Source organism: Tupaia chinensis, unplaced genomic scaffold (assembly GCF_000334495.1).
Source record: "Tupaia chinensis unplaced genomic scaffold, TupChi_1.0 Scaffold000085_1, whole genome shotgun sequence".
Classification (NCBI taxonomy): Eukaryota; Metazoa; Chordata; class Mammalia; order Scandentia; family Tupaiidae; genus Tupaia; species Tupaia belangeri.
In genome coordinates this window covers 3039506-3064901 of record NW_006159547.1, presented here as the reverse complement: position 1 = coordinate 3064901, position 25396 = coordinate 3039506, and the positions used below count along the sequence as shown (strand labels likewise).

General features: G+C 34.2%; 1 protein-coding gene across 3 annotated transcripts in view; it reads right to left on the bottom strand.

The window, feature by feature from the left end:
* The window catches only part of ZDHHC17 (zDHHC palmitoyltransferase 17), a 111801-nt gene that overhangs the window by 18060 nt on the left and 68345 nt on the right, over positions 1-25396 (bottom strand). The window contains exons 6-10 of one of the 3 annotated variants that reach the window (XM_006142853.3): positions 21102-21166; positions 20375-20537; positions 14030-14155; positions 3241-3383; positions 1822-1922 (exon numbers count right to left, since the gene is read on the bottom strand). In XM_006142853.3, the coding sequence (XP_006142915.1) occupies positions 1822-1922; positions 3241-3383; positions 14030-14155; positions 20375-20537; positions 21102-21166 (598 nt within the window). Of the gene's footprint in view, positions 1-1821; positions 1923-3240; positions 3384-14029; positions 14156-14445; positions 14583-15433; positions 15544-20374; positions 20538-21101; positions 21167-25396 lie in introns of those variants that run through there. The other 2 variants (XM_027769704.1, XM_027769706.1) reach the window with 2 other exon arrangements.

The window sequence follows — 25396 nt, the reverse complement described above, 5'->3', positions numbered from 1 at the left end:
AATCAAAGCAATAAAAACATAGGATTACTAGTATAGTTATAATTTTATGCCTCGTATTAAACAAACAAAAAAAAGCGCATATTTTGGTTTTCAACTAAAACACAAGGCAACTAAATAAAAAGTTTACAGGATTATAATACATAGGACTTTACACTGAAATTGAGTATTAACTAAAATTATTTATAATAATTCTAAGACACTGAAAATTACCTATCAACTAAAACCTATCTTATATACTTTTTTATAGTAATTTAAAAAATAATTAACAGACACTTAGGAAGTATTTGCTTTAATTATAATAAATCAGTCTGTCTTACTGATTAAACATTTGTTACATATAAATACTAAAAATTGGCATTGGCTTTTATTTCTTTGATACACACACATGTACACTTAAAATTTTAAATTATATGTATTTTAATAAGTTTAAGATACTGATAATTTGCTGAAGTTAGCAAATGCTTGAATATACTGTATTACTACATTACATGCTTTCATGAAACAAAAGAGATGTAGTATGTAAGAAAAGATGAAATGCTATCCACAGCAAAACAGTACATTGTAAGATTAAGAAATTTTAGAGAAAATAGTTTGTTACTAAAACATGAAAGTCACAATTTGGTAGAAAGGTTTAGAGTATGTTTTGAGTTAGACAAATAAACATTTCCATCCTGGGGCCACCAAGTGGTTATAGTGGTTAGGGGCACTGGACTCTTACACGGCTGTTTGAGCCCTGGACCTGGCAGCTTGCTTGCTTGCTCTTTCTCACTCTGTCCCTTTCTGGTCAAATTAAAATAAGCCCATAAAGTTCAATAAAATAATTCTTAAATTTTTTTTTTCAATCTCAGCTTTACCAGAGATGACTATATGGCTGGGGGCCCCCATACCTAATTTTTCTCATCTATAAAATATGGATAACTATGTAAGTTGGGTATATATAATCCACAGATATGAAATCTGAAATACTCCAACATATGAAACATTTTGAGCACTGGCACTATGTCAGAAGTCAAAAATTCCACACCTGAGCACATGTGATGGGCTGAAGACAAAAACATTCTAATGTAAAAATACCATACAAAATTACATTAAAAAATACCTTCACTTAAGGTATATGTGAAACACAAAATGTTGTCTTATTTAGACTTCAGTGCCTACCCGTTCTCTAAAGATATATCATTACACATACGCAAATATTCCAAAATCTTAAAAAATGTAAAATCTAAAACACTTCTGGTCCCAAGCATTTCAGATAAGGGATGTTCAACATCTGGCCAACCCCTTAGTACAGTTGGAAGCCCTGTGCTTAGAGGGCCAGGTCCCACATGGCTGACCGCAATTCAAATCCTGGCACTGGTGGCTTGAAAACATGCTGGATACGTGTACATGCATGCCCGAAATCCTGACAGGATGGAGAAAAGGAGGAAAAGAATTGGAGTGTGACCATAACTCATTGAAGAGAGCTTTCTCTTTCTCTGGCAAGCACATGCATACCCTGGCAATAAAAAAAGAGAGGCAATATTCAACCTGTACCAACTTATGGGATATAGACTAAATGAGTGCGAAATGCTTACGCAATGCTTTTTAGACAATAAATGGTAACTATTATTATTGTTGTTATTAAAAGAAACTTTCCAAAGCAACCTATTAAATATGAAACATTTAAAAATATTCTACTAGCTCACACAGATTTTTCTAGGATTACTGTCTTACTGTAATAAATCATGGGTAGTTCAAGACTAATGTCAAATTATTATTAAACATTTGCTTAAATAACAAGTGAAATTTATTTAATATAAGATCTTTATAATGAAAGGATATCATTCCAAAACCAGAAGAACCATGTTACATACATCCAGAATTTGGTTGCCAAATATATTCCAAGGGGCAATGCACTATGCATTGAATGATCAAAAAAGGATCTGTAAGACATAAATTTTATGATATATGAGCTCTGTATTTCATTGTAAAAGCAAGTATTTATTTAACTGAAAATTACACACACTCTGTATACTGAGTCACTGGTTTAACCAGAATGCAGAAGTCCAGGATACTTAAATACTAAGAATGTTTTCATAGTAATCAGTAAGTTCACAACTGAGTACTTCAAAACATCTTTAAGTTCCTTTTAATTCACTAAGAAGTTACATTCCATGTACTTTCCAACTTGAGAATTTCAGTGTATTGCTATTAAATCAATAATTCACTTTAGCATACACAGAAACTCCATCATCCAACACAGTAGTCACCAAAGATGTATTATAATTTAGCAAATTAGTATAAAACAATCCTCAAGTTTTTCTTGATGCTTCATCATTATGTCTCCTTACCTAAATACTCTAGTTAAGTTTCAGGCACATCTTTTAAAATAGAATGAACCTGCTAATTTAGTGGGGCTGAAGGTTTATATTTATAATACTTAAACTTTGATAAAAATGAACATAAGCAGGATCAACTATTCATGCAGACTAAGTAGAAAGTCTTTGTCATTTCCAATTTATAATATCTCTTGGAGTTCCTACAAATACTAAAATGAAATTACTTAGAATTAAGTCCCTTCTCAAGAGTTAACAAGTTAGCATTTTCATTTTTGTGTGAATTATTTTCAGAACTCTTCTCTGAAGTTAGGTGAAAACAAGATACTGACAGAATGGAAAGTAGAGGGGGAGTTCTGGGTCACAGACACCTTCCTAGGTTTTCTGGATGGGGCAACGTTAGGGCAATGGGACCTAAGGATAAGACAAAAAGGGAATCGTCACGTTTCAAGGAAAAAGAGGAAAGAAAAAAATAACTGGTCCTGCCTCATGATTATATTTAGAATCTACCCTATCACAACATTAAACTTCCTCCTTGTTTATTACCTGTGACCAAAGAAAGTATAACAGCTTTCGGAAGGTAAGCTCAGTATTACAATTGCCTAGAAATAAGTACTATGTACATTACATTTGACGTTCAACAAACTCAAGTTCATTTCTATTGAAATATTTCAAACATTTAAAAAACTGTAGGTTAGCCTTAAAAAGTATATGCTAGATGCATGTCATTAATCACCTTTAGAACCATTTTCATAATGAAGTTAAAAGATTTTACAAAAAAACTTGTCAAATTTCTTCAATAATAAATTAAAATTACTATACAAAGGCAATTTTCTAAACATAAAAAACATTAATTTCATGCAGCAGTTTCAAATTATATTCTTTCATGGACAGTTAAAAATAAAGTTAAAAACAACACACTTACTTTGAAAGAAACTGTACTGTTGCCCAAACACCACCATACATTAGCCCTTTAATGAGCCAAGAATCAATATTTAGGTCTGCTATAAACCCAACCAGCCAAATAACTAGGAAAGGAGTTCCTAGCATTACTTTCTGTCGAAATTCCTGTACAGAAACAAACAATTAGAAAGTTTTTGCATGTTTCAAGTAACTTCAATCTGAACCACTGTTACTTTTGTAAAAGCATGCAACAGGAGGTGAAGTTCATTTGTTCAAATATGCCTATTACATGTAGGTACCATTCAAAGTGCTGTCTGCCTTCAAGAGACAGGCCAGGCACAAAGTGTCTTTCTTAAGATTATGAAAAATGAAAACAGAAGTTGTAGGAATGAATTCTGTAGCAGTCAAATACAGAAAAAGCAGGGCCACCAGCCAACACATGAATAGGCTAGAAAACAGTTCATAACATTTTAACAGGGGCATTGATAACTAGAGAGACAAAAACAATTAGAATATCTGATGATCTAAAAACTGTAACAGCTGAGGAAAACTGACAATGACATTTTGAATGATACATACATACACACATACACACACACACACATACATACATTAAAACCTTACAATGAGATAAAGAATAAAATCAATCTCCTAAAGTCCATAGAGTAAAGATATGTGTCTCTGAATGCATTTAAAAGCAGAGTATGTAATACCCCAGAAGTAGCTCCAGTTCATTTCCATACTGGTTAGGTTTTTAGAAAGTCCACACTTCTAAGTATGAAATCTATGTAGACCCTGTAGCACCTATCACAATGGGACCCCTTCAGAGTCATACAAAGTAAGTGTATAGCCTCTTCCACATAATAGCTGTTAACAAACTCATAAGGTAGCTATCAAGTATCTCAAGTTACCTTAGGTGACAAAACCATATGAGGTATTACAGCTGTGGCCTAATAAAGCTCAGAGGGTAAATAATACTTTCTTCATTGAATATGTATCTTTCTGAAGGACAGGCTATACATTTTTAGCACCCCTTTCATACTGTTGGCAACTAGTGAAATGAATATTTTTTCATATAAATGATAATGTCTTTTTTGGTCACTGTAATCCATTTTCTGAACTAAATGTATAATTTTAACAGGCTAATAATTAAAGATCAATTTCAGAGTTTAATTTTGTATAGCAGTAAAATAACTAATCCAATTTTTTCTAATATGTGTGAGTTTTTAATCAAGACATCAGAGATTTGTAACTCAGGTGAGAGAATATATCAGAGGGAGAGAAGGTAGACATGTTATCATTTAAAACACATTTTCTAAAATTATCTTTTTTTTTTTTTTTTGGAGAGGTTTTTGCCGTAGGGCTCATGTGCTCGCCAGACAGACAGAGACAGACAGAGACAGAAAGCGAGAAATCACCCCCCAGGGGGATGGCCACACCACAATCCCTTCTCCTTCTCCATTCTCCACTCGGGATCTTGGGCACGCACACACACGCACCCGGCGTGAGTTTTAAGCCAACGGGTCTGGGACTTGAATGGCGGTCGACTACATGGGAGTCCAGCGACATAGTCATTACCCTAACTGCTGGTCCCGAAAAATTATCTTTTCTTTTCTTAAGAGAGATTGTTGCAGGGGAGTGATGCGCCCCATAGAAACAGAAAAAGAGTGTGACAGAAAGCGAGAAGACACTCCCAGGGGAGATGGCCATGCCACAATCCCTTCTCCTCCATTCTCCTCTTGGGATTCTGGGCACACACACACACACACACAAGCCCAATGTGTCGATTACATGGGAGTCCAGCAATGTAACCATTACACCATCTGCTGGTCCCTCCAAAATTATCTTTAATTTGGCTTGAGTTTTAGTTAAGATATTTGCTCTTCCTCAGCACTGGCCATATTTTTTTCATTTTTAAAAATTAAGAGTTAATTTACATTTAGCAAATGTCACCCTTCTATGTGTAAGCTCTCTAAATTATCACTAATATATACGGTTGTGCAACCAGCACCAAAATCAAAGCAAAACATTTTTATCAAAAACTGAAACTCCCCTATGCACTCTACTCCCAGTCCCAATAATCATTCATCAGATTTCTGTCCCCATAATTATTTCTTTGCAGGAATATTATATGAATGAAATCAAATTAAAAGCAGTCTTAATTTTAAGTCTGGCTTCTTTCATAAAGCATTTGATATGTATCCATGTTGTATGGATCAGCAAGTTGCTCCTCTTTTAATGCTAAGCAATATTCCATCACAAGACTGTACCACAACGTACATATTCAATCCTCAACTAGCAGATTAGGGTTGCTTCAAATTTTTGGTGATTATGAATAAAGGCATTATATTTATAAACATTTTTATGTAGGTTTCTGTGTGAACTTAAGTTTATTTCACTTTGATAAATACCTGTGTAGAAAATTTCTAGGTCAGATTTTTAAAGTTTTTCTCAAGCTGTATTTTAACATACACAATATTATAAAAGTATAATTGTGGGGCTGGCAGGTGGTGTGGTTGCTAAAGTGCTGGACTCCCACATGACTGACCATGGTTTGAGCCCTGAACCTGGCGGCTTGCTTTCTCAACACCCCCCCTCCCCCGCTCAACTCTCTCAGCTTGAATTAAAAAATAATAATAAATAAAATTAAGTAAATCTTTAAAAAAAAGATGTAATTGTGATGTGCTACAGTATAGCTACTAGAGTCTAATGCTTCCTATATTATGAAAACTCAACTAAATGAGGACTCTTCAAACATTTCATGAAAAAAATGTATTATAAAAAAAAAACTATGCATATCTATCAAATGTTTTTGCGCTGAAATAAACTGGTCTCCCTGCCCCCCCCCCAAGGTTTCTGCCATAGGGTTCATGTGCTTGCTAGAGAGAGAGAGAGAGAGAGAGAGAGAGACAGAACTCATGTCCCTTGAGGGGTGGGGAGGATGGCCACAGTATAATCTCTTTTCTTACATTCACCTCCTGGGATTTCTGGACATGCACACACATGTTCCTGGCATGATTTTCAAGCCTTAAGAACTTGAACCACGGGTAGCCATGTGGGAGTTCAGCACCTTAATCATCATACCACCTGCTGTCCCCAGTAAACTACCTTTTTTTAAGAGAGATTTTTGCAATAGAGAGAGAAGTGCACTCGCCAGAGAGACAGAGAGAGACAGAAAGCAAGAAATCACCCTCAAGGGTGGATGGCCACTCTGTAATCCCTTCTCCAGTCTCCTTTTGGGATCCTGGGCACACATGCACAGGGGCCCAAACTGAGTTTCAAGCCTTGAGGTCCAACACTTGAACCACAGTCCACTATATAGAAGTCCAGCGATATAACCATTATGCCATCTGCTGGTCCCATTGATAAACTACTTTTAATTCCGTTTTGTTTTGTTTCGTTTTTGAGAGTTTGTTGCTATAGAGTGCATGAGCTCACCAGAAAGACAGAGAGAGACAGAGACAGAAAGCGAGAAATCACCCCCCCAGTGGGGATGGCGACACTGCAATCCCTTCTTCTCCATTCTCTTCTCAGTATCTCAGGCACGCAGACACATGCTCAGAGTGAGTTTAACCCACCAGGTCCAGGACTTGAACCGCAGTTGACTACATGGGAGTTGAGCAATGTAGCCATTATGCCATCTGCTGGTCCCTAACTCCATTTTTCAGCAAACTTTTTGTAGTCCCCTCATATGGTAAATCTGAAAGAATTTTAAATACCTAGATATCCACTATCTAGAATCTATCATCTAGTAACCTATGTTCTTAATTAAAAATTATTTTGAAATACAGATTCACACAAAGTTATAATAAATAACAAAGATTCCCAAGTACCCTCTACCCAAGTTCCCCAAAGGTAATATCTTGTATAATATCACAACTAGGATACTGATGCCGATGCAGTTAAGATACAGAATATTCCTATCATTATAGGGATTATTCTTTTCCCATATATAATTTTAGGAACAATTTCTCTCCTACTTCTAACTCCTTTTTAGCCCTTTGTAACCACTAATTTATTCCTCATTTCTAGAAATTCACATAAATTAAATCATAAGTAATAACCCATGGTATTATTGGCTTTTTCACTCAACATAATTCTCTAAAAGTCATGCAGATGATTACATGAAATCATTAGTTCATTCTTTTTTATTGCTGAGGAGTATTTTATGTATGGATATACCAGATGTTCCACATTTTCTTGAACAATTCACCCTTTAAAGGACATCAACACTGTTTCCAGTTTGGGACTTTTATGAACAAAACTGCTATAAATATTAATGTATGAATTTTTTTATAAACAGTTTTTATTTTTCTGGGAAAAATGCCTAAGAGGGCAATTTTAGGGTTGTGGGGTAACTGCAATGTTTAGGTGTTGTTTTTTTTGTTTTGTTTGTATAAAGAAACTGCCAAACTGGGGCCAGACAATGGTGCAGCAGCAAAACATCATGCTCTATAAGGCAATCCCACATGACAAGGCTCCTGGTTCAAGTCTAGAGACCTCCTGAAGATACCAGGTGTGCATATGCTCAGGATTCTAGATGGCTGAAGGCCGGGGGTGGATCATGGCCCCCACACCCAGGGGAGCATGTTCTCTGCCTCTCTCACTCATGGAAGAAATAAATTTTTTAGGAAAAGAAATTGCGGGGACCAGCAGTTAGCATAATGGCTATGTCGCTGGACTCCCATGTAGTTGACCGCGGTTCGCGTCCAGAACCCAGTGGGTTAAAATTCACGCCGGGCGCGTGTGCGTGCGTGCCCAAGATCCCGAAAGGAGAATGGAGGAGAAGGGATTGTGGCATGGCCATCCCCCCTGGGGGGTGATTTCCTGCTTTCTGTCTCTCTCTGTCTGGTGAGCGCACGCGCCCTATAGCGAAAAACCTCTCCAAGAAAAAAAAAAAAAAAAGACATTGCCAAACTGTTCTCCTGTTCTCCAGAATGGGGCTTAGAGATGCTGTAATTCTTCCTATTTATCATTCTGTCAGGATCCTTGGCATGGACATAGGTACAGGCCTTCTTCTAGATCTTAGGGGGAAAACATTCAGTTTTTCACCACTAAATATGATGCTAGTTGTAGGCTTTACAGATGCTCTTCATAAAGCTAAGAAAGTTCTTTATTCTTATTTTTCTGAGTTTTTATCACAAACAGACATCTCTATCAAATGTTTTTTTCTACATTGATACAATGATTTTTTTTTTCCTTCTTTAACCTACTAAAACGGTAGATTACATTGGCTAATTTTTGAATATTCAACTAGTTTGGCATCCCTGGAATAAACCCCACTTGGTCATGACATATAACTCTTGTTATATGTTGAATTCTATTCACTAATATTTTGTTAGAAATTTTTACTCTACATTCAAGAAGGATATTGATCTATGGGTTTTATTTATTTTTACTGTATTTGTCTGGTGTTGGTATTTGGATAACATAGTTTTTCATTCTATCACTTTCAGCTTACCTGTATCATTTTATATGAAGTAAATTTCTTGGAGGCAGCAGGGAGCTGGAAAATGCTTTATATCCACATTGCCTCATTGCCCAATATTTGTCTTTTAATTAGTATTATTTAGTATTATTATATTTAATATGTAATGGTATCATTAGAGTTTAAGTGTGCTCTTTTAAATTTCGTTTTCTGTTTGTTCTTTATACTTTTGTTACTCTGCTATTTCTTGCCTTCCTAGGGGTTTCTAGAACATGTTTCAGAATTCTATTTTGATTGATGTGTAGTGCTTTTGAGTATCTCTCTTTGTTTATCTTTTTACATGGTTTCCCTAAGTATCATATAAATACAACTTATTATAATCTACTAGTGATGTCATTTTACCAGTTTAAGTGAAGCAATTTTACCTCCCCTTATCACCTCGTTTATAATTAGAGTCTTAAATATATACTCTATGTACATTTAGAACTTCAGACAATTTTATCATTTTTGCTTCAACTGTCAAGCCTAATTTAGAAGACATAAGAAAAAAAAGGAAAGTCTATTACAGTTACCTATAATTGTGCTTCCAGATTCTTTGTTCCAAGATTCCTTTAATCATTTCCTTCTGTTTAGAGCACTTCTTTTACCTATTCTTTTAGAGTATACAAGCCACTGATAGATCCTCTTTGCTTTCCTTCATCTGAGAATGTCTGGATTTTGCCTTCATTCTTGAATGAGATTTTCACCAGACACAGGACTCTACATTGACACTTTTCTTTTTAACTCGTGAAAAATGTGGCAGTTTCTTTTTGCCTCTACAGTTATTACCAATGGGAAATTTGCTATGACTTGAATTGTTTTTTCCCTTATTGAAAAGGGAATTTGAAGTTAGTTTTTGTTTGTTTGCAGGGGGCGAGGAGAATTATTAGTCAAATGTTTGACTGTGTTCAGTGAGGATATCTTTAAGTTTGTTCTGTTGGAGTTTGCTTATTAGTGCCTTCATATATAGGTTTGTATTTTGCCAAATTTGGGGATTTCTCAGCCATTCTATCTGTAAGTACTTGTTCAGCCCCATTATCTTTTTCCCCTTCTTCCAGGACACCTAATCTCATCAATGTTAGATCTTCTGTTATAACCACAGGTTCCTGAGGCACTGTTTTTTTTTTTTCTTTTTTAATAAGGCTTTTGCCGTGATAAATCATCCCCCAGGATGGATGATCATGCCACAATCTCTTCTCTGTTCTCCTCTCAGAATTTAGAGCATGCATGTACATATATCCTACTTGTTTTTCAAGATGACAGGTTCAGGGCTCGAACTGTCAAGTCAGCCATGTGGGATCCAGCTCCTTAATCTCCACACCACCTGCTGGCCCTCATTCTATTTCTTTTTGTTGTTCGAAATGAGTAGTTTTATTGTTCTATCTTTATTGTCAGTGATTCTTTTCCCCTATGTTCTCAATACTGCATTGAGTTTTTAAAACTTTGGTTACCATAATTTTCAGTTTCAAAATTTCAGTTGGTTCTTCTTTATATTCTGTATCTAATACTTGTATTTCTTCTTTATTTGAGGTTTTTGCATAGGGCACATGTGCTCGCCAGAGAGACAGAAGGAAGAAAAGTGAAAAATCACTCTTTAGGAGGGATAGCCCCACCGCAATCCCTTCTCTATTCTTCTTTCAGGATTTTGGGCGCCACAATTCTTCTCCTCCATTCACCTTGGGATTTTTGGCAAACAGGAACATACACCTGGTGTGACTTTCAAGCTGCCAGGTCTAAACTCTATCTGCCAGTAGGCCATATGTGAGTCCAGCACCTAAACTAGCCTGCACCTACTGGCCCCAAATATCAGTATTTCTTTGCTAAGACTACTTTTCATTTGTTTTGAGAATTTTCATAATTGCTCCTGAAAGCCTTCTTATGATGACTGCTTTAAATTACTTTATCATATAACTTGAACATTTTTGTTAGGGCGTTGGTATCTACTGATTCTCTTTTTCATTCAGTTGCAGATCGTCCTGTTACTGGTATGACAAACAGATTTTCAGTTGAAACCTAGACATGATGTAAGGCTCTGGATCTTTATTTATTTATTTATTTATTTTGGAGAGGTTTTTGCTATAGGGCGCGTGCGCTCGCCAGACAGACAGAGAGAGACAGAGAGACAGAAACCGAGAAATCACCCCCCCAGGGGGGATGGCCATGCCGCAATCCCTTCTCCTCCATTCTCCTCCCGGGATCTTGGGCATGCATGCACACGTGCCCGGCATGAGTTTTAAGCCACCGGGTCTGGAACGCGAACCGTGGTTGACTACATGGGAGTCCAGCAACATAGTCATTACACTAACTGCTGGTCCCTAATACTCTGGATCTTGAACTTGAACCATTTCTTATAAATGGTCTCTTCTGATTCAGCTTGGTGCAGGGAATTAAGTGGTCCTTCCTCATGAATGCTAGATGGAGTAGTAGTCCAGGATTCCACCCAGCCTCCACTGATAACTGAGGAACGGGCTCCTCATTACTGCTGGACACTACAAGGTAGGAAGGAATAGGAATGCCTCATTATTGTTGCCCATGTGGTCTCCAATGACACAGGGGGAGGGGGTTGACAGGGAACCTCATTAACAGCCTGTGGGGACTGAAGTCTAAACTCTCTTCAACCTCCTCTTATAAAAACCCAGGAAAGAAACTGGGGCACCTCCTGACAACATGGTAAGGGTAGAAGTCTGGGCTCACTACTAGGCCTGTACTGATGTTAAGGTGAACCACATTTTTTGTGTATGTATGTTTGTTTTTTTTAATAGTGTTAGGCTGTTATAAAGCAGTTATATTCTAAAAGTGTTCTGTCTTGCTTTTACGGGCTTCTGGCGAGAGAGTTTTAGTTCAGGCCTTTTATTTTTTTGGTCAACACCTGTTTATGATTCTGAGTTGCCAACTTTGTCAACTTCTAATATGGAATACATAAATTAAAAAAAAAAAAACAGGGAATTCAACATAATTTTCAGATCCTGAGCATTCTAGCAATTCTGCTTTTTCTCTCTATCGCTCAGAACCTTATTAAGTTGGTTTTGTATATAATGTACAGGTTTTTAACTGTACTTAGTGGAAGGAATAGGGAAAGTACATCTACTCCATTTTACTAGGTTTATTTTTCATATAATCATTACAAATTAAGATATGAGATTTCCACTGTTAATGAATGAAATAATGAATTTTAAAATGTTGATAAATACTAATTTAGAGACTTATCTCAAACTTATTATCAACCAATGAACACTTATTTAACCATAAATTTACCTGTTTAAAAATCTTCAAACCTTAAAAGTTTAAGAGCTTTTAAAATAGTTTTTCAAAATGAAAATCCCAAGCCAGCAGGTAGAGTGGTGGTTAAGGGCTCTGGACTCCCACATGGCCAATGCCGTTCAAGTCCCAGACCTGACAGCTTGCTTTCTCACTTTCCCACTCTCTTTCTGTCCCTCTGTGGTCACATCAAAATTAAAAAATAAATAGTTAAGGTGCTAGACTCCCACACAGCTAACTGCAATTCAAGTCTCAGACCCAGTGGCTTGAAATTCATGCAGGGCCCAAGTGTGTGTGTGCCCAAAATCTCAAGAGGAGAATGGAGGAGAAGAGATGGTGGCATGGCCATCCCCCTGGGAGGTGATTTCTTACCTTCTCTCTTGATATTTGTCATTGTCTCTCTGGTAGACACATAGCCCTACAGCAAAAACTTCTCTTTTTAAAAATAACAAAAGAAACAAAAAAACTGAACTAAATTTTGATGAAGCTTTCTTTTTAAAAAGAAACATATCCAAACATATAAATCCGATATATAGCTCATTAATTCCACTATTTAAGTATTAATGTAACATCTAGAATTTATGAGTCATTTTCATCTGATTTTATTTATATGTGTGTGTGTAAATAAACCTTCAGGACATATACATTTGACAAAACTAAAGAACAAAGATCGTAATATTTTCCAAAGTAACACAAAATATTTTTATTGCTAGACTATCATGAGACATTAGCCATATTTCATTCTGTTGAGCAAAACTACTCTAAATCTTAAAGGATAGAACAACATCAAAATTAATACATAAACCATTTTCTATATCATAACTAATGGTTAAATGAAAGTTGACATGCAAGAATTGTTCACTATTCTCAGTTATGGGATTGAAAATACGTAAGTTCATAAACTTTAAATCTAATTCTTCTGATATCTAAATAAAAGCCAAGGGATCTTTTAGATCATTAAGGGAGTCTCAACTCCTACAAATAAGAGGCACTGCTTTCAAGTTTGCTTCCTTTTATCCAAAACTTGTCTCTCTCTCCTGATAATAGAGATAGGTTTTAAATTTAAATAATTAGGATTATCACTGAACTTGAGTAAGAACAGAAGATATTTAATACTGAATGTCACTCAAGTTGGCAAGCAGATTACTGACAAATCAGCAGATATTGTCAATTATTTAGATACATAAAAACTGTCAGTCAGTTAATTTTTCCTTTATTAATGGAAATAATTTTTTAAAGTTATTGAAACCTCCCTTTGGGGGAAAAGTTCCAAGTTTTGAAATAATATTATAATTGGGCAAATATACCAACCATCACACAGTGTAAAAACTGGAGATATATGGAAGACCTAAAATGGGCTTTCCATAGTGAAGTCAGGAATGTGAGTTTTCTTTCTTAAAAAAAGTTATATACCATAGAAGAATGAAAAGTTTAAATTAATTACAACTGGAGTTGTAATTTTAAGTGATGTATTAGGACTAAGATGTTTCACAATTTATTATCGTACTAACAAATGAACATACACAGAAAAAAAAATCCTTTATTTTTATCTAATAAAAGGCCAGGTGAATCAATGAACTAAAATGTATGTTAATTCATTAGCCTGTGGAAATTTAAATAATTTCATATATACCCATTCTTCTTAATTATCAGATAACTCAGACAACTAACTAACTAAGTAGGAAAAGTCTTGAGAAACTCTGCTATTTAACTTCACTTTATTCTGGGTGAGATAACATATATATATATATAGATATATATATATATGTATGTATGTATTTTACTTATTTATTATAATTTGACTAGAGAGGAACAGAGCAAGTAAACAAGAGAGAAGAGAGAGAGAGAGAAAGAAAGAGAAGACAGGGAGGGAAAGTGAGAAAGCAAGCTGCCAGGTCCAGGACTAGAACCGTGGCCAGTCATGTGGGAGTCCAGCACCCTTAACCACCATAACATCAGTTGACCTCCATGAAATAACATTTAAAAAATCACATTGGAAAATGCCAAAATTAAAGGCCATAAATGCTGAGTATAAAGAATCTTATTTAAAATATCATATATTAAAAATCTTCAGTCATAAGTTTACCTTATCAGCTTTTAACTTTCTAAGGAAAGACGGGTTGTCATATCCTTTTGCTTGTCTTGCCTCTTGCAAATGGTTGATCATCCACACATTTTTTCTCTGCTTTGCCAAATCAAGCGCCGATTCGCCCTGAAAATATAAGTAAAAGAAATCTGCATTAAAAAGAAAAGAAAACGTAGACTATTTTAATTACTAACTTACGAAGAACTTCCATTAAAATAAATGGACCACCCTATTAATAATCAACAATGTTTTGACATCAATTACTAAAAGAAAATAAATCATTACATATTTTTTATTATGCTTTCCCACTGAAGATACAATCAGAAAATATATTTTCACATCTTATTCTATAGATTATACTTTGGCTTACATCTCAATATATTAGAGAACAAATCAAAAAGTAGGTGTTTTAGTACCTGCTGGATCAGAGGCTATCACTAAGATCATCAGTTATTTCATATTCTTTAAGGATTTCATTAGTAAGACTTATTGCCAGAAACATCCTGCTATAATACCAAATTGCCAGAAATCTCTCAGTTTTATTTCACTGGTGCTAAAAATCAATAAAGACAATAATATTTCATTGAAGAGAAGAGAACAGGGAAGAAAAATAAAAATCAACTTCTACTACTACTACTACTATGTTGGCATTCTTAATCTATCATAAATTCATTCACACATCCAGACTTTTCAAAGAGAACCAGAGAAGTAATAAAAAATAGTGAAGATCAAGTTATAAACTTGCAGTTCCCTTTAGTCCCAAGAAGAAAGAATGTCAGGGATACAAGTAAATAGGACTAAAATGTAATAAATAAAGGGAAAAAAGAAGAAATAAGCTTCTCAATTCTAGACCAATGATTATTTTTACCTTTACTAATTTAAAGTCTCATTTCTGCTTTTGCAAATGAATCAGACACCTACATTTCCATTCTATTTAATGTTCTCCATATTTATCTACTCTTGAAGTAGAAAAGGAATTTTTAAATGCTGTGTGCCAAAAATTTAAGAATGTATAGATTCAAATTACTTTAAAAAAATTTAAATTTTATTTCAAAAGACCAAGTGAAAATGAGTACAGGAACAAGGGAGTTATGAAGGATGATTACTTATCAAGTATGGAGTGTAGTTTACTTTAAAATAAGTAAAAATACTAAAAGGTGAAAATAAACAAACAAAAAAACACACACCACTACTACCAACAGCAACAACTATTACAGAACAACAACAACAAAAAAGCCTAATCAATCCTTTCATATAAAGATCAATGGTATGTAATAAGAAATGGGCTAATCTAGGTGAATCTTCCATAAACAGGGATATTGATTTTAAAATAACTCCTTACCTATTCCAAAATTTCATCACCTAAGTCAGATCCAGCTAATTAATCCAAACTATAAAGATTACCTGAATAAAAGCAATCCCTTGGGTAACAACTCCCAGAGAATATCCTGCTGTTGCCTCGGTCCAGCTGAGCATCCCTTCCACTAGAGGGCCATGTGACACCTAAGGATTGCCTAGACAAAAAGATTGAGGGAGCTTTAAAAAAATCTTTCAACTACTCCTCTAGTCATCTGACTGTTTTTTTTAATAGTTCTTTAATTCAGCTGGTAAGATAAACAGCAATTAATTTAAAGAATTATATTAAAACCAGGGTTCTGAAATTAAGTCTATATCTGATCACTCCATGTCTTAGTCAAAATAGTAAATAATACTAACAATTACAAAGATGACAAGATGGACTCTACATGGAGTTATTTATAGACTATGTAACTAAGAATAAAGAAATTCTTCAAGGGTTCTGGTCAGATAAACATTATGTCTAAGATAGAAGATCACATGAAATTCTGCCTAACTAAGGGTAAATTTCACTGTCAACATTAAGGAAAATTCTTCCTTGGAGACCATGTAGGTCAGGTACTTAAGAGAATATAAAGAACTACTTTCTGGAAAGTTTTTAGCTCACTTCAAGAAAACAAACAGGGCCATTTCAATATATTAATTAACAGAGTTCAGTAATTTTATATTCTGTACAAGCTTAAAAATGATGTCCTTGAGAATTTTAGAAAGAAAAGATTATAAATGCTTGGATAGCACCCAGAGATTAATATTCCCCCGAACTCAATTCATCTAAATTTACCTATATATCCAAACATTCAGTCTAGGGGATAAAGTATTTTTTTAAAAATTCACAAGTGAGATACTACCATATAAGGGAATCTCTGCATAAGCATAATTCCATGTTTTTTTTAAAACTATTATTCTCAGTTCTCCAAATCACTTTTTCTTCCTATTGTTGTTACTTAAGAAAAATTTCTGTTATACATAACTATGATCTAGGGCCAAGGTTCTTAAGTTCTTTTGAGTCATATGTAATGAACTGATCCTCTTCTCAGAAAAATGCTGGTATTTGTTCTTTTTTCTAACAATTTTAAAGGCCCATAGATGATTCCCCACTACTAATTAATATAAATATAGATGTCTAAGAAACTTAATCTTAATCTCATTTAGAAAATTATTTTAGAAGGAATAAGATAAACTAAAATCAACAGCTATATATTGATCATTGTTACAATACAAGGTTAATTTTCATATTGGAAATATATAACTTTTGATACCTATTAAAGCCATATTCAGATTTGCAGGCTAGTATTATTGTTTTAATTCCTTACTATCAACAAGTCTTTCCTAAGATTTAAAATGAAAAGCAGAAAAATGTACAGGTATAAATAAATTTTATCAAATTCCTGGACCAAAAAAATCCAGGTAATTCTAGTGAATTTTTCCCTTTCAAAAACTGCAGCAATTTGTTCACTTAATTAGCTTAATATTCCACGCAGCTAACAGGCAACATTAAATATTACCAATATTACCAAAAAAGAGACAGTAACTGTCACTTCCCCCCCCCACACACACACACAATGGTATTTCTCCTTCATTCTTCATAACCTCAATGTTTGATATCATAAGATGCTCAGTTACTGAAAACAAAGCCTAAGTCCTTGGTGCTGTTTTCTTTCACCCCCGTATCTAATCTACCTTTTTCATTTCTATTCTAATATATCTATTCTAATATATCATCTTCAAATCCATTCATTTCTCTCCATCCCTACTCTTCAACCTTATGCTAAGGTAACTTCACCACTTGCCTAATTTACTGCAACAGTCAAAGCAAGACTGATCTCTTACCTTGTCATTTTCTTAACTCTGCAATGCATCACCATACACCAACCAAAGTAATCTTTCAAATATACGTAAAATAAAAAGCAGATCACACAGCCAGCCTATCTAAATCCGTCCAACTGTTTCCCATTACTGAGAATACAATTAAAGCTCATTATCATGGCAGTAAATGATCTGGCACCTGCCCCTCTCTCAAGTAACTTCACCCCCTTGCTTACTGTACTCAGACCAAGTGTCCTTATTTCTGCACCTCAAACACAACAAACTTACTTCTGCTAGGTCCTTGCACTTGCTGTTCTTCTAGATGAAGAGTTTTTTCCCTAAATCTCTGCATAACTGATCCCTTCCCATCACATAATTCCCAAGGCAAGTGTTATCTCCTTAGCGTTATTGCCAATCAATCTAACCTGATACAGCCCTCTCAACCCTACCAGTTTATTAAATTTGCTTCTGTTTTGAATTTACTTGTTTATTTCCTCAATAGAATTTAAGTTAGAAAAGAATAGGAACTTTATCCTTCTTAAATATTGTGACTCCACACCAATGAACAAGTTATTTGTTGAATGAATAAACTGTTTCTATTAGAAAGTGGTAACTAGACAATACATGGAGAATGCCAGATCTCAGTAGAAAAGGGATCTCATACTTCATCCTTCTAATTATATAAAAAACGCATAAAGCAAAAATCTACTGTATTCGTCCTTTATCTTTTTAGATTTTTGCCATAGGGAACATTAGGAGACTCAGAGAGAGGGAAAATGAGAAATTATCCTCTAAGGAGGAGGGCCACATCTCAATCCCTACTCCTCCACTATCTTCTCGAGATTTGGGACACACATGCACACACACCCTGTGTGTTTTTCAAGCTGCTGGGTTGAGACTCATCGCAAAGTTTCCCATATGGGAATCCAGTGCCTTAACCACCATGCCACATGCTGGCCCACAAAAATAAAATTTTTCACCAGTGTAGATAAGAAGAGAATTTTTCCCTGAAATTATAAATGTTACTTGAGTAAATTGAACAACTTCTTAAAATATATTTTCCATAAGTGCACGGTCAATCCAGAAGCTACCACGGAAATATATTTACAATTTTTATTTTCTTTACCAATAGCTAACTTTGATTATATGTGTCAGATGAAATAAAATACTAATTAAAACACTAAGAAAGTGACTAGAAAAAAATACATGAATTTAACACTGTAGATTTTTGAAGGTATTCACATGAACTACACTAGTTAAGGAAGCTACATTCCATTTTATTCTATCTTGGTACCAAATAATTCATGCGTCTAAACCTATAAAACATTCAAAGTATAAAGTGCAATAATCATTTAAAAATTTCAAATAGCTCTACTCTTACTATGACCTTTCTGTTGACATTCACTATGGATTGTTTCTATTATAAAAACAGGCATACTACTTGTTTCAAATTCCAGAACTGTGTAGTCATATTCTTGTCTAATTCTCTGGTATTACTAAAATTTCAATATAGTGATATGGCTATTGGCAGGAGGCCTACAAAGACTTAATATTTGCCCTAATGAAATTAGTTATATTTTTTTCAATAATATAACACTAAATATTTTGAAATGTATTCCTAGCTTATGGTTATTTTAGAGCTAAATGTCTGGTAGCAAAGATGAGAAAAATAACACTCAAAAGAAATTCAGATAATAAAACATGAGATAATCTCAATAATTTTCTTTTATAGGGTTACTGTCAGGTCAAACTCTTCCTTCCTTAATCTTATCCTTTAGGCCTGGGGTCAGCTTAGTGTTAAGCTTCATAGTACCCTATTTAAAAATGTTTGGAAAAGAAAAAAATTCTCACCATAGTTTCTCAAGTGGCAGAGAAGTATCCTAGTGGTCATGGAAACTAACTAAGGTAAAAATCAAGACTACACAAATCTTCATGGATTCAGTCAATAAATACTTAAGAGTGCCTGTTGCATATCAGGCATTATGGTATATTGATTTTCCTCTTTCCTTGCAGGAGCTGGCAAATACTAGATCATTCTGTACACTTTGGGTGGGGACAAGACTTAAATTTATTTTTTAAAAAGGAAAGAAAGAAAAAAAAATGATTTCATCAAGTTCTTGCAGTTTCTAATATTATTACTTACTTTAAACTAAAATTAGTATTTGTAATTAGACTCACTTCTAGGAATTGGCAACAATCGTAAATAAATTATATTCCATACAACTATCTAAGTGACTTCATTTTAACAGTTTAACCTCTTCTTAAATTAACTAAATCAAGGAAGAACTACTCATCAGAACATAAAGAAATGAGATGCCCTGATCCAGCAGGAGATAACCTACTTTTTGATTGGCCATTTCAGATCAGTTTGTAGCTCGAACCCATTCATATTTAACTACTACATATCTCTTAAAACATTAAGAAATATGACTCAGAAAAATACTGTGAATTACAGACAAAATTAAAGAGCATTTGACAATGGGTACAGTTATTTATCAATGCACATTATTAAAAGATGTTTAAAGTTATTTCACAGAATCTGTTTGCTGAAGACAGAGTGGATCTTAAAGCTTTAAAAATGAGAAAGGTTAACCAAAATTTGAGTCTACCAATAGAATCTTCTTGCATGTATTCATAAAATGTCTGCAAATTTATAAATGTTCAGAGTACAAATGTTAATTGTGTTTGGTTCTTAAATAGTTTTATATACTATTTTTGGATCAGGTTACCATTTGGGGTGGGGAAAGTTCTTCTATAAATACATGGGATTTTATCAAATGGAAAAATCTTGACCTTTAAAAATATAAATGACCACATCAAGAATTAATAAAATTTATCACATATAATATGGTTCAACCACAAACTTATATGCTGTGTAATGATCTTGGAAAAAAAAATAGAAAACTATTCCCCTTTATCTATCAAAATACATAATACATCATTTAATTTTCAAAAGCCAGGAAGAATTCACTAGTGAAAAGAACACCAAAAAAATCCCAAACAAACAAACAAAAAAAACAAACCTACTTGAATACTGCAATCTTTCAAAACAAATTATTGCATGGAAGCAATGGGTTGAGCTTAAACAAAAAGTTTCTTCCAATTTTGACAGACTATCTGTTTAATTGAGGAATTCGTATATTAGTAGTCACATGTCACATCATCCACATAGGCCATTTTTACCTTGATATTCTGGGCATCGACATTAGCTCCAGCTTCCAGAAGAAGACTAATGACTGTGGTATTCCCTGCTAGTACTGCCCAGTGCAAAGCAGTGTTTTTGTGATACTTGTCACCAAGGTTAACTGAAACATTGAATGTTAAAAGCAATCTAGTTGGATCCACACTGAAAAGGAAAAAAAAACAACAACAACAACAACAACCCTAATTTCAATTATAGAAATCATTACAGATACTAAACTGACTGCGATTATATTCTCATTCCATCTTGGAATACTTCTCATCTACTCAATAGCTTTATAATCAATAATGAGATAAGATTCTAATATGAAGTATTAAATATGTACAATATCATATAAAGGAATATAGTTCCAAGGGATAGCACCCTTGGTCCTGATTCTCTTGATCTGAGAATTAATGTCATTAATATGTATATAATTAAATTAAATTTTTAAAATTTAAAATATATTACACTTGCCAATATGTAACTCGCATGAAAAAATTAACTACTTTTTATAAGACAACTTCTTGTTCAAATTGTTAGACTAGATTAAGGACATTACAATTTCCCAGGAAAGGTAATCATATAGACACCAAAACATACAAAAAAGTATTTTATGATATATACTATAGTCATAATAACAACCGTAAATGTTAGTAAGTGACAAGTTTCTCATCACCGGTCTCATACTGTATTGTGCTGAAATCGGTCTGAACAATGGCTACATACCTATGTGTCCTATAAGCTGCCCACATCAAAGGTGTCATTCCATTCTGATCCATCATATCTACATCCTGATAGAATAAAAACAAAAACAATTTTATAAGTCAAATTTTATAAGCTCCTAGCTAAATTTATTTGGAAAAAAACTAATATACACATCAAATGAGAAGCCAATATAAGGTGATTTATGAAACTTTCTCTTCCTTAACTTTAAAATAAAGCTAATTATTGGGGCCAGCAGGTGCCACGGTTGATAAGGCACTGGACTTTCACGTGACTGACCACAGTTAAGAGTTCTGGACCTGGCAGCTTGATTTCTCACTTTCCCTTTCTCTCTGTCTCTCTCTAGTCAAATTAAAAAATAATAATAAAGGGGCTAGCAGGTGGTGTAAATGGTTAAGGCGCTGGACTCCCATGTGGCCAACTGCAGTTCGAATTCCAGACCCAGCAGCTTGAAACTCACCAGGCACATGTGTATGCCCCAAATTCTGAGAGGAGAATGGAAGAGAAGGAATTGCAGCCTAGCTATCCCCCACACCATCCCCCCGGGGGGTTAGTTTCTCACTGTCTGTCCGGTGAAAACACGTGCCTGATAGCAAAAATCTCTCTCTCAAATAATAACCAAAAAAAAAGTAAGTTTGAAAAAATAGTTAAAACTAATTATTGCCAATAAATATTTCAATTAACATATAATGTTTTTATAGTTTTCCCTTTAAAGATATTTTAATCACCCTTTCAATGTGTAGCCAGATCTTGACCATTTCTGATCTTTCAGCCACAGGGATAGGTTAGGTGATTTAAGTCTCTGAAACACTTGTTTATACTAAAGCATGATAGGAGAGAATACAAAACCCTATTTATTCCAGGGCATTTCAAAACAAAGACCTAACTTTTTAATAAACTCAAAAAAGTTTATTTTTTACTTATTCTATTTTATTATTAGGCATGTACATTTTTAAATAATTCTGCAAAGTTTGTGGAAAAGAACAATGTGATGAGGCAACCCGTATCTCACTTCCCACCATTTTCACCTATTTTTAGCTTATTACTTTCGTATTTACCTCGATATCTTTAAATACGACACTTCAATTGCTACCTCTTGGATTTTTCAGTCTTAGGCATGAAATTCTTAAGACTGTTCTGTATGAAAATGAGAATTCTTCTTTCTTCTTCCTGCCCTATCACAAATATGCACTTTTCCTACTCATGTCTCTCAAGAAATCTATTTTAGTTTTGATTATATGAACATTTGATATTTATATTATCATAAATATGTATAAATATTATTCCCAACCAAATCATACAGTAAACCACGACTATTTTCCTCTTCTGCCCAACTTTTTGCTTTCCTTTAAATGATATTTCCACAACTTTTGCTTACTTTTTAGCAAATCAGAATTAAATTTACACTTACTAAAGCAAATCTCCACCCCAGTCATCTAAGCCTTAATGATCTGACCTTTTTACTATGAAATTACCCTCCCTAACTCACTCTAATCTAGACTGATTAACCTCCATGCCTGAGGCTTTGGATTAATTAGAACAGCAGTTTCTCAGGGGGAGTTAAAAATCATATCAAATTCATCTTTGTGTTCTTCCTACCCAGCAGAGTAGATGGTAAAAAATAACTTGTTAAATGAAATGACATCATTTACTTATTACTCTTCTAGTCTGGGGAAAGGCACAGGCTTTAGAGTGAGATATAGTTTTGAATTCCTAGCTCTACCACTTAATAAATAACTATGAGATTGTGAGCAAAATTACTTTGATTTTCTGAGCCTCAGTTTCCTAATCAAAAATATGAATACAATGTCTTAATAAGAACCCTGTCATGGGGTCAGCAGGTGGCACGGTGGTTAAAGGTGCTGGACTCCCACATGGCCGACCATGGTTCAATTCTGGACCTAGCAGCTTGCTTAATCACTTTCTCTCTCTAAGTCTGTCTCTCTCTGGTCAAATAAATAAATAAACAAATACATGTAAATAAAAATAATTTTTTAAAAAAGCAGAACACTGTGATGATTAAATAAATTGTGTAAATAATAATAATGATGATTAAATAAATTGTGTAAATAATAATAATAACAAATATTAAGTTTCTTGCTCCTTCCCCATCACCCATTCCTGTATTTAACAAGCAGTTCTAATGCAAACTATGTTACCTAATTTACTAACTGGCAGAGAGTAAACAAGAGTTATATTAAGTACACTGTTAAACAATGCATAGCTCTATATAACTGCTCTGAGTCACTATTACCTATGGGATGTCTCAAACGTAAACATTACCTACAAATATTCAAGGAAGAGACAGCTCAGAACCACTATATTAGAAAATTCAAATGCCATTAGTTTTAAGCCAACCAAATTTTATATCTAATTAAAACAAAAATGTAAATTTTTATGTTTAAATGTATTCTTAGTTCTGAGTATTTTACATTATTTTTCTTAGTAATCAAATATAAAAATCAGAAAACTAAAAAAGGTAAATTATGTCACATCTCCAGAATACTGAAAAAAAAAACTGAAAATCAACTATTTCTCTTTGGATTAGCATTTAAGACTTGGTACTTCTTTTCCAAGTTCAGCCCAGTCATATGTGTATTCTCTATTAAGAAGAATTAACAAGTCCATATCAAAGTTTATGGGAATTCTGTGATCAACAGAGCTCCATACCTAAGCATTTTTCCCCTTTTCCCCTGAAAATCATCCAAAAGAATTGGCAGTGAGTACTGACTATATTTAACAGTGTAACTAAAATAAAACAATTCTGGAGAATAGAATAACAAGCTGAATAGAAATGTTATATGCCCTAACAATGTAAAATTGATGCTAAATATGAAAAAAGTTTAAAGAAAGCATGCTGACAGTCTCGTCTGTAATAGTTATGAATCAAAGGGTATTCTCTAAAGCTAAAAATCAAAAGAGAAATGGAAGTGCTCCAGGGTGGCATGATTGGTGTGGTGAAAGCAGTGAAGAAATAAGACGGCAGGAGAGGAGTGCAGAAGGTATTCTGGGGATAGACTGTACAGTGCTCTGCACAGCAAAGACAGACCATGAACCCCATTCAAAGCAGGACACAATGGACATCAGAAAAGTATTTTATAAACTAAGACAGGCATGCAAAATGTTCATGGAAAATGCAGATTACACAAAACTATGCATGGATTTCAATTTTTTGCAACAAAATAGTTTTTCCAGAACTTTAAAAAAATTATTTACTTTATTTATCACTATTCTTCATTTTGACCAAAGAGATACAGAGCGAGAGAAAGCCACCAGGTCCAGGACTTAAACCACAGTTGGCCACGCGGGAGTCTAACGCCTTAACGCCATCTGCCAGTCCTCCAAGAACTTTTTGAAGTACTTTCATATTAGTGTATCACATGGGGAAAAAAATCTGGAAAAATATTTACTAAATTGTTAAAAAAAATGGTCTTAGGGAAAAAGGGATAAAAGGAGAGGTGGAATTTCATTTCCTAAGTCATATTATTTTATTATGTTTGAATATTTTATAATAAGCATGTATTGTTTTTGTATGCAGAAAAAAATTATTTGTGGAAAATAAAACTAATCATTTGTTGGACATCTGTCATCATCATGCCTTTTGTTTTTTGGGTTTTTTTTGTACAAAAAGGCACTGTGACAGGAAAAATCCTGCCTCGTGGGAATTTTATAGCCTACATACTATATCGCAGTTAAAAAGATTAATGAAATCATCCAAGATCCAAAATCAGTTAAGTAAAAAAAAAAAAGAAAAGACCACGAAGACAAAAAGTTACAGCACTTTTCTTTCCTAGTTAAAAACTGAAAGCATGGTAGATTTTTAAGGGAATGAAGATTTTCTACTAATAATTCAGCCTCCAACAAACGAGCTAGCGGCAGAAGACAAGGTTCCACATGGCTACAGTGAACTAGATTTTTAAGGGAATGAAGATTTTCTACTAATAATTCAGCCTCCAACAAACGAGCTAGCGGTAGGGAGCCCCCCTCTGCACCCCCAGCCTTCTCTCTCTGTCTCTCAGTTCCTGTCTCTCCCTGCTTCTGTCTTCCCTTTTTTTAATTTTTTTGGTAATATTTCCTTTTTACCCTTTTTTCTTTTTTTAAAAAAAAACAAGGCCCAGTTTTTCTCTGGCTCTTAGCTCCGCCTTCTTTCTTGTTAATTTTCGCTCTGCTCCTCCCATCCAGGCAGAAGACAAGGTTCCACATGGCTACAGTGAACTAGATTTTTCCGTGCCGCGCAGTTTTCTATTTTGTAATTTTTTTTTTTAAAAAGAACTGTAATTACAAATTTTTAATTTTTT